The sequence below is a fragment of the Bufo gargarizans genome, chromosome 1 (genome assembly GCF_014858855.1).
Source record: "Bufo gargarizans isolate SCDJY-AF-19 chromosome 1, ASM1485885v1, whole genome shotgun sequence".
Classification (NCBI taxonomy): Eukaryota; Metazoa; Chordata; class Amphibia; order Anura; family Bufonidae; genus Bufo; species Bufo gargarizans.
In genome coordinates, this window is record NC_058080.1 from 719,992,827 (window position 1) to 720,003,897 (window position 11,071).

The 11,071-nt window shown below is 46.7% G+C and overlaps 1 protein-coding gene across 1 annotated transcript in view; it reads right to left on the reverse strand.

Annotated features, from left to right (window-relative positions):
* The window catches only part of LOC122930099 (mucosa-associated lymphoid tissue lymphoma translocation protein 1 homolog), a 53,987-nt gene extending 43,817 nt beyond the window's left edge, over nucleotides 1-10,170 (reverse strand). Inside the window, exon 1 of the mRNA XM_044283452.1 lies at nucleotides 10,053-10,170. Coding sequence (XP_044139387.1) covers nucleotides 10,053-10,170 — 118 coding nt within the window. The remainder of the gene's footprint in view (nucleotides 1-10,052) is intronic.
* Nucleotides 10,171-11,071: the final 901 nt, after the last annotated feature.

The following is an 11,071-nucleotide window of genomic DNA, read 5'->3' on the forward strand; positions in this document are numbered from 1 at the left end:
ATTCGATAACTGGATTCGTTGTCGACGAATCCAGTTATCGAATAATCGCTGATTCGTTGCTATGCGGGCGGGCGGTCGCTGCATCTTTATTTTACCTTTTTACAATGACGCTCCTGTAACAGCCAGGCAGAGCGGACGGCGGCGTAACGTCACTCACTCACGTGACACGCCTGCTCCGCCTCCTTCATTCATGAGGTGGGCGGAGCAGGTGCGTCACGTGAGTGAGTGACGTTACGCCGCCGTCCGCTCTGCCTGGCTGTTACAGGAGCCCACAGATCCCCCTCTCCATAACTGCGCCGCCCACAGATCCCCCTCTCCATAACTGCGCCGCCCACAGATCCCCCTCTCCATAACTGCGCCGCCCACAGATCCCCCTCTCCATAACTGCGCCGCCCACAGATCCCCCATAATAGTGTCGTCCACAGATCCCCCATAATAGTGTCGTCCACAGATCCCCCATAATAGTGTCGTCCACAGATCCCCCATAATAGTGTCATCCACAGATCCCCCATAATAGTGTCGTCCACAGATCCCCCATAATAGTGTCGTCCACAATTTGTTTTAATATGGCCTTTGAACATAATTTTTCAAGTAAGATCATATAAACCTCTCTGTTTTGTAATTTTGTCGTTTTTCTCGATTAATCGTAGAAATTAATCGGCAACTAATCGATTATTCAAATAATCGTTAGCTGCAGCCCTAGTAGAAACCCTTTAAAGTTTTATGCTGGGTTCACACCTGAGCGTTTTACAGCGCGTTGAAACGCGCTGTAAAACGCTCAACACATGAAAACCAATGCTTCCCTATGGGAATGGTTCACACTTGAGCGTTTTACAGCACGTTTGAACGCGCTGTAAAACGCCTTACGCTCAAAAAAGTTCTTGAGATTCTTTGGGGCGTTTTTTCGCGCGTTCTCGTACATAGACTTTCGGGAACGCGCGACAATGGGCGTTCGCTTGTCTCTGTATGCGCGATTGCAAACGCCGGTACAATCGCGCATACAGAACGCTCCTTTCAGAACGCTCAGGTGTGAACCCAGGGTCAAAGTGTTTTTCCACTTTAAAAATCCACTAGCCGAGTTATTCAATGGGGTCTTGCGCAACTTTGTGAATAACTGACTTTGGCTCCTCGGAGCCCATACATTCTAAGACTGTACGGAGACGAATCACTGCACAGTATTACTCACAAGTTTTGAATGAAGCATCGGAAGCTTCACTCAACACTGACCATTACAGACGTCTGCGCCCGTCTCTATGCACAGCTACAAGCGCCGAGAATACAGCAGAACTGCAATAAAAAATAATAAAAATAGAGAAATGAACATAAATATATAGAATACCTTTTTTTGGGGTTCAACAATAAGTTTTTATTAAACAGTAACTTGTACAGTAGAAAATATATAAGAATAAATATCGGGTGCGGAGAAGATGGAGACCTGTTCTATTCAGTAAAACATGTGACATACAACGTGGCCCCCCAGATAGCAGCCCGCAAACAAAATCACACAGCGCCCCCCCGCATCCAATATTATACGGGGCCCCCCCCGCATCCAATATTATACGGGCCCCCCCCCGCATCCAATATTATACGGGGCCCCCCCCCCCCCCCCGGCATCCAATATTATACGGGGCCCCCCCCCCCCCACATCCAATATTATACGGGCCCCCCCCCCCGCATCCAATATTATACGGGGCCCCCCCCGCATCCAATATTATACGGGCCCCCCCCCCCGCATCCAATATTATACGGGGCCCCCCCCCCGCATCCAATATTATACGGGGCCCCCCAACCCGCATCCAATATTATACGGGGCCCCCCCCCCCGCATCCAATATTATACGGGGCCCCCCCCCCCCGCATTCAATATTATACGGGGCCCCCCAACCCGCATCCAATATTATACGGGGCCCCCCCCCCCCGCATCCAATATTATACGGGCCCCCCCCCCCCCCCGCATCCAATATTATACGGGGCCCCCCCCCGCATCCAATATTATACGGGCCCCCCCCCCCGCATCCAATATTATACGGGCCCCCCCCCGCATCCAATATTATACGGGGCCCCCGCATACAATCCCACACCATAGTTCCCCCCCATCATACAATCCCACACCATAGTTCCCCCCCATCATACAATCCCACACCATAGTTCCCCCCCATCATACAATCCCACACCATAGTTCCCCCCATCATACAATCCCACACCATAGTTCCCCCCCATCATACAATCCCACACCATAGTTCCCCCCCATCATACAATCCCACACCATAGTTCCCCCCATCATACAATCCCACACCATAGTTCCCCCCCATCATACAATCCCACACCATAGTTCCCCCCCATCATACAATCCCACACCATAGTTCCCCCCCATCATACAATCCCACACCATAGTTCCCCCCCATCATACAATCCCACACCATAGTCCCCCCATCATACAATCCCACACCATAGTCCCCCCCATCTGGGCATAAGTACTGTGAAGGGGCACATATCTGGGCATAAGTACTGTGAAGGGGCACATATCTGGGCATAAGTACTGTGAGGGGGCATATATCTGGGCTTAAAGAGGTTATCTCATCATGGACAACGGGGGCATATCTCTAGGATATGCACCCATTGTCTTATACAGACGTGGACAAAATTGTTGGTACCCTTTGGTCAATGAAAGAAAAAGTCACAATGGTCACAGAAATAACTTTAATCTGACAAAAGTAATAATAAATTAAAATTCTATAAATGTTAACCAATGAAAGTCAGACATTGTTTTTCAACCATGCTTCAACAGAATTATGTAAAAAAATAAACTCATGAAACAGGCATGGACAAAAATGATGGTACCCCTAACTTAATATTTTGTTGCGCAACCTTTTGAGGCAATCACTGCAATCAAACGCTTCCTGTAACTGTCAATGAGACATCTGCACCTCTCAGCAGGTATTTTGGCCCACTCCTCATGAGCAAACTGCTCCAGTTGTGTCCGGTTTGAAGGGTGCCTTTTCCAGACTGCATGTTTCAGCTCCTTCCAAAGATGCTCAATAGGATTGAGGTCAGGGCTCATAGAAGGCCACTTTAGAATAGTCCAATTTTTTCCTCTTAGCCATTCTTGGGTGTTTTTAGCGGTGTGTTTTGGGTCATTGTCCTGTTGCAAGACCCATGACCTGCGACTGAGACCAAGCTTTCTGACACTGGCTAGTACATTTCTCTCTAGAATTCCTTGATAGTCTTGAGATTTCATTGTACCCTGCACAGATTCAAGACACCCTGTGCCAGACGCAGCAAAGCAGCCCCAGAACATAACAGAGCCTCCTCCATGTTTCACAGTAGGGACAGTGTTCTTTTCTTGATATGCTTCATTTTTTCGTCTGTGAACATACAGCTGATGTGCCTTGGCAAAAACTTCGATTTTTGTCTCATCTGTCCACAGGACATTCTCCCAGAAGCTTTGTGGCTTGTCAACATGTAGTTTGGCATATTCCAGTCTTGCTTTTTTATGATTCGTTTTCAACAATGGTGTCCTCCTTGGTCGTCTCCCATGTAGTCCACTTTGGCTCAAACAACGACGGATGGTGCGATCTGACACTGATGTTCCTTGAGCATGAAGTTCACCTTGAATCTCTTTAGAAGTCTTTCTAGGCTCTTTTGTTACCATTCGGATTATCCGTCTCTTAGATTTGTCATCAATTTTCCTCCTGCGGCCACGTCCAGGGAGGTTGGCTACAGTCCCATGGATCTTAAACTTATGAATAATATGTGCAACTGTACTCACAGGAACATCTAGTTGCTTGGAGATGGTCTTATAGCCTTTACCTTTAGGGTCCATTCACACGTCCGCAAAATGGATCCGCATCCGTTCCGCAATTTTGCGGAACGGGTGCAGAACCATTCATTTTCAATGGGGCCGGAATGTGCTGTCCGCATCCACATTTGCGGATCCGCACTTCCGCATCCGTGCTTCCGTTTCCGCAAAAAAATAGAACATGTCCTATTCTTGTCCGCAATTGCGGACAAGAACAGGCATATTCTATTAGTGCCGGCAATGTGCGGTCCGCAAAATGCGGAACGCACATTGCCGCTTTCCGTGTTTTGCGGATCCGTGGCTCCGTGTATCTGCAAAACACATTGCGGACGTGTGAATGGAGCCTTAACATGCTTGTCTATAATTTTCTTTCTGATCTCTTGAGACAGCTCTTTCCTTTGCTTCCTCTGGTCCATGTCGAGTGTGGTACACACCATATCACCAAACAACACAGTGATTACCTGGAGCCATATATATAGGCCCAATGGCTGATTACAAGGTTGTAGACACCTGTGATGCTAATTAGTGGACACACCTTGAATTAACATGTCCCTTTGGTCACATTATGTTCTGTGTTTTCTAGGGGTACCATCATTTTTGTCCATGCCTGTTTCATGAGTTTATTTTTTTACATAATTCTGTTGAAGCATGGTTGAAAAACAATGTCTGACTTTCATTGGTTAACATTTATAGAATTTTAATTTATTATTACTTTTGTCAGATTAAAGTTATTTCTGTGACCATTGTGACTTTTTCTTTCATTGACCAAAGGGTACCAACAATTTTGTCCACGTCTGTAGGTGTGGGTCCCACTGCTGGGACCCGCACCTATATTGAGAAAGGAAAAATAAAATTGCAATTGCGGACAAGAATAGGCATTTCTATGGAGGTGACGGCCGGGTGTTTTGCGGATCCGCAATGCACTACGGACGTCTGAATGGAGCCTTAACAAGATGTTTTTTATTTGCATGTATATGTTTATATTTGTATGTGTGATTGGGGACAGGGGAGGCCCAGGTACATTCTTTGCACAGGGGCCCTCTGCTGTCTGTGTCCGCCCATGCATCATTTGTCTTATGTCTGTGGGTACCTTAAAGGGGTATTCCCACTTCAGACAATAGGGGTTGTCTTAAATTAGGCCGAACACAAGGCCGGAAAAGTGGGGGTCGGCGGTGCCGGGTCCAGCCACCACCAAGCCTTCCTATTGGTCCGCCGCTCGGCTATTTTCAGAATCCCTATAGATTCCGGCCACGGTTCCTATTCATTTCGATGGGGCTGATGGAAATAGCAGAGTCAGTGCTCGTCTATTTTCAGCGACCCCATAGAAATAAATGGAGGGCACCCTCCGGGACTTTGCCGGCTACCAGAGGTGGAACCCGCACCTATCAGACAATGGGGGGCATATCCTAGCGATATGCCCCCACTGTCTGATATGACACAACCCCTTTAAATTGTCCGTCCTTTATTGGTAAAACAAGGCTACTTTCTTTCAAAAACAGCGCCACACCTGCTGTGTCCGGGGTACTGCAGCTTGCCTCTATTGAAGTGAATAGGGCTGAACTGTAATACCACACACAACCTGTGGACAGGAGTGGCACTGTTTTTGAAAGAAAGCAACCACGGTTCTCTAATCCTGGACATCCCCTTTAAGGGATTGTCCACTTTGAGCAACTTCTTTCCATATGCCTTATTAAGATATACAGAGTAAATTAAAATGGTGATTCCTCCAATTTCGGTTTCCCTTTGTCATTACACAAAGCTCATCTTGCTCTGAGCCCCCGAGGCACCAGGGCGTGGGTACGATTGCTACCTCTGCACCCCCTGTAGCTACGCACCTGGATATCCTGAAGTTTCACATCTGTAGTTTTACGTTAGTTGCAGTTTTCCATATGACCATTAGAGGGCAGTCACATATAGCAGAACCAATACTGGTGCCTTAGGGCGACACTTTCTCATGTCCTGGCCATGTCACTTATGTTTTTTTTGCAAAAAAATTCAAGCATGAGAAGTGTTCTCCCTCCTCCTATGTGTATGCAAGGGAGACTCTAAATCCTTTACATTCGGACAAGTATGTCATATGTAGCGATGAACGAATCGAAGAAACCGAAGTGGATTTTGATCCGAATTTCAGGGAAAATTCGACTAGACGCGAAGCCGAATTTCCTTGTGCTTCAATCAATTTCCCCTGAAATGGCGGTAAAAAAAAAAATCATACTTACCACATCCATTTAAGCGTGAAAAGGCCATCTTAACCATGCTCAATAGTTAAAATTGAGACATACCTCAGCCGTCCTGGGACCATGGGACAGCCACCGAAATCTGGGACTGTCCTAGTGGATCGGAGCCGATTTGGCGGTAGGAATAATTATAATGGACTAGTGCGTTATATATGGAATTATAGGAGAGATTTATCAGCATACAGGATATATGGCGGCATGTAAGCCCCTGAGCACGTGCTGCAGAAGGAGTGGGGCTTGCTGTGGCCATTCGGGAAATTCCAGAATGGTCTAAGGGGCGGCTTGTCCTGAATTTTGAGGAGTGGCCACTATTATAGAGTAGCTACGTTTTGTGGGTTTTTCCTTTGTCCCGGTTTTATTACGCTATTACTTTTCTATGGTCTGATGGACTCCACTGAACTCCCTGTGTGAAGTTACAGACCCGCCGGCGGCGCTCCACGTCACATAGGTTATCTTTCTGGGGAATCCCTCAGATTTTTCCCTAATCATATTTCCTTATGATTATTATTACATCTCCTAACGTGTGTTCCACCCTCCACTGACTCAAATGTTCTCGTCTGCCCCATGAACAGCAATTATAGTTTATGACGGGTTATAACAGACTCAGCGCTTTTATATTACCGCGTCAGTGCGGGAAATGGGAGGGCGAGGACTGACAAAGAAATAATGCTGTAATGTAATGACATAAAAATGGAAGAATAAGGCCTCTTTCAGACGGGCGATATCTCCGCGTGGGTGCAATGTGCGAGGTGAACGCATTGCACCCTCACTGAATCCGGACCCATTCATTTCTAGGGGGCTGTGCACATGAGCGGTGATTTTCACGCATCACTTGTGCATTGCATGAAAATCGCAGCATGCTCTATTTTGTGCGTTTTTCACGCAATGCAGGCCCCATAGAAGTGTATGAGGCTGCGTGAAAATCGCAAGCATCCGCAAGCAAGTGCGGATGCGGTGCGATTTTCACGCATGGTTGCTAGGAGATGATCGGGATGGGGACCCGGTCATTATTATTTTTGTTATAAGGGAAAATAGTAGCATAGTAAAATAGGGCTGGAGGGGTTAAAATAAATAAATAATTTAACTCGCCTTAAAGGGAACCTGTCACGGGGATTTTGTGTATAGAGCTGAGGACATGGGTTGCTAGATGGCCGCTAGCACATCCGCAATATCCAGTCCCCATAGCTCTGTGTGCTTTTATTGTGTAAAAAAAACTATTTGATTCATATGCAAATTAACCTGAGATGAGTCCTGTATGTCAGATGAGTCAGGGACAGGACTCACCTCAGGGTAATTTGCATATGTATCAAATCAGTTTTTTTACACAATAAAAGCACACAGAGCTATGGGGAATGGATATTGCGGATGTGCTAGCGGCCATCTAGCAACCCATGTCCTCAGCTCTATACACAAAATCCCCGTGACAGGTTCCCTTTAATCCACTTGTTTGCTCAGCCCGGCTTCTCTTCTTTCTTCTTCTTTGCTGTGCAGGAGGAAAAGGACCTTTGATGACATCACTGTGCTCATCACATGATCTATCACATGTTCCATCACCATGGTGATGGATCATGTGACGACCATGTGATAAGTGCAGTGACGTCGCCACAGGTCCTTTTCCTCCTGCACAGCAAAGAAGAAGAAAGAAGAAAAGCCGGGCTGCGCAAACAAGTGGATTAAGGTGAGTTAAATTATTATTTTTTTAACCCCTCCAGCCCTATTGTACTATGCATTCTGTATTCAGAATGCTATTATTTTCCCCTATAACCATGTTATAAGGGAAAATAATTCAATCTACACAACACCTAACCCAAACCCGAACTTCTGTGAAGAAGTTCGGGTTTGGGAACCAAACATGCCAATTTTTCTTACGTGCATGCAAAACGCATTAAAATGTTTTGCACTAGCGCAGGAAAATTGCGCATTTTCCCGCGACGCACCCGCATCTTATCCGGCCCAAATCCATGATGCCCGTGTGAAAGAAGCCTAAGTCTATGCTCAACCCAAAAAATATCACCTGAAATAAAAAAAATAAAAAAACCTTAACCCCTTATTGACCAGGCCTGAAAATGCCTTAAAAGGGTTTTCCTAGATTTTTGAACTGATGTCCTATCCTCTGCACAGGTTATCAGTATCTGATCGGTGGGGATCCGACACCCAGGACCCCTGTGGATCAGCTTTTTGAGGAGGCAGTGGTGCTCGCAGTTCTCTCAGCGTTTCCTAGGCCAGTGGCGTCACATTTATCGGTCACGTGTCCTAGGCACAGCTCAGCTCCATAGAAGTGAATGGGGCTGAGCTGTGATATCAAGTACATCCGCTATACAATGGATGGCGCTGTGCTTGGTGAGCTGAGAAAAGGCTGCGGCACTACTGCAAGCACCGGTGCATTCTCAAACATCTGATTAGATACTGATGACGTCTACGGAGGATACGTCATCAGTTTAAAAGTCTCTGCAAACCTCTTAAAAGAACAGCAACGTTTTTTGTTTTGTCACTGTGACATAACTTTTTATGTCACTGTGTACAAATGTTATTTAGGCTACGTTCACATGACCGTAGGTGTTTTGCAGTTCACATATTACGGATCCACAAAACACAGATACCGGCGGTGTGTGTTCCACATTTTGCTGAATGGAACGGCCAGCCCTAAGATTCTTTTTCACAATTGCAGGCAAGAATAGGACATGTTATCTATTTTTTATTTTTATGAATGGGTCCGCATCTGACCTGCAAAATTGCCGAATGAAACATACTGTCATGTGAATGTACCTTTATCCTGTACTGATCCTGAGTTACATCCTGTATTATACTCCAGAGCTGAACTCACTATTCTGCTGGTGCAGTCACTGTATACATACATTACATTACTTATCCTGTACTGATCCTGAGTTACATCCTGTATTATACCTCAGAGCTTCATTACCATTTTACTGGTGCAGTCACTGTGTACATACATTACATTACCTATCATGTACTGATGCTGAGTTACATCCTTTATTATACTCCAGAGCTGCACTCACTATTCTGCTGGTGCAGTCACTGTGTACATACATTACATTACTTATCATGTACTGATGCTGAGTTACATCCTGTATTACACCCCAGAGCTGTACTCACTATTCTGCTGGTGGAGTCACTGTGTACATACATTACATTACTTATCCTGTACTGATCCTGAGTTACATCCTGTATTACACCCCAGAGCTGTACTCACTATTCTGCTGGTGGAGTCACTGTGTACATACATTACATTACTTATCCTGTACTGATCCTGAGTTACATCCTGTATTACACCCCAGAGCTGTACTCACTATTCTGCTGGTGCAGTCACTGTGTACATACATTACATTACTTATCATGTACTGATGCTGAGTTACATCCTGTATTACACCCCAGAGCTGTACTCACTATTCTGCTGGTGGAGTCACTGTGTACATACATTACATTACTTATCCTGTACTGATCCTGAGTTACATCCGGTATTATACTCCAGAGCTGCACTCACTATTCTGCTGTTGGAGTCACTGTGTACATACATTACTTATCCTGTACTGATCCTGAGTTACATCCTGTATTATACTCCAGAGCTGCACTCACTATTCTGCTGATGGAGTCACTGTGTACATACATTACTTATCCTGTACTGATCCTGAGTTTTACAGCAAGACACAGAGGCTCCTATTGCTATCTCTTTCTTTACTGTCCACCAATAGCAGCAAAGAAATTTACATAAAGAACAATGTAACCATAGTAACCATCGTCCCTCCCCAGACGGCCCCTATATCAGGAAGTCCGCTATGTCAATCGATTGGGTGGAACCCAATCGGCAACTTTGGCGCGCCTGGCGAAAGAGTTCTGGTCCTACTGCCTATCCAGGGACATCATGGTGCAGGCGGAATACCTCCCGGGCTTACACAACTACCGGGCGGATTGGAGCTCCCGATACTTTGCGGATGGCAGCGATTGGAGACTGGCACCGGAGGTGTTTTCTACAGTGTTGGACGTCTGGGGTCCTTTTACCATAGACCTCTTTGCCTTGCAACTCAATGCTCAGCTTCCCCGATTCTTCAGCTGGCGTCCGGATACGGAGGCGGAAGTGGTGGATGCATTCCTTCAGGACTGGTCGACTGCTCTGCATTACGCGTTTCCACCTTTTGCTATGATTCCAAGGATGCTGTTACAGACTCGTCGTCAGGAGGTGGAATTGGTGGTGGTGGTCCCCTTTTGAGTGACCCAAGCCTGCTACCCAATCCTCCTGGAGCTTGTAGTGGACGTGCCTCTACTCCTTCCGTGTCAGACGAATCTTCTCCACGGACCTCAAGGCATACACCATCCTCTGCTGATCGACGGCTCGCTTCAGTGGCATGCCGAATCTCAGGACGCCCGGAAAGGTTGAAGGTATTTCGGATGCAACTAGACGCCTCCTGGACAACGCTTGGGCTCCCGGCACCAGAAAATCTTATCGGGCAGCCTGGGGAACTTGGGTTAGCTGGTGCTTGGAGCGGGACCTGGATCCCATTTTGGCGCCTGTGACTCAACTCTTACAGTTCCTTACTTCCCTTTTTGAAGCGGGGAGAGCCAATAGGACTATCAACCTCTTCCGCTCGGCTATTTCCTCCACTCATCAGGGATTCGACTGTGTCCCTGCGGGCCAGCATCCTTCTGCTTCTCGTTTGTTGCGTGGCTCTCGTTTGGCTTGCCCCCCGACCACGCTTCACTACAACGTGGGATGTCTCTTTGGTCCTCTCCTTCCTCTCCGCTTGGCCGGATAACCCGGATCTCTCCCTCCGTCAACTGTCGGCTAAATTATTGACGCTCTTTTGCCTCATTTCCTGTAAGAGGGTTTCTGATGTTAGGGCCCTTGATCATGACGCCAGGTCTTTCTCTCCTGAGGGTGTCATGTTCAACATCTCCCAACGCACTAAGACTAACATCAAGTCGGTGTCCTATTCTTGTTTTCTGTCTACGCCGGCGCTTTGTCCAGTGGCCTGTTTGAAGGAGTATAAGTCTCGGACGAGGTCTCACCGGTAGAGTTGAGC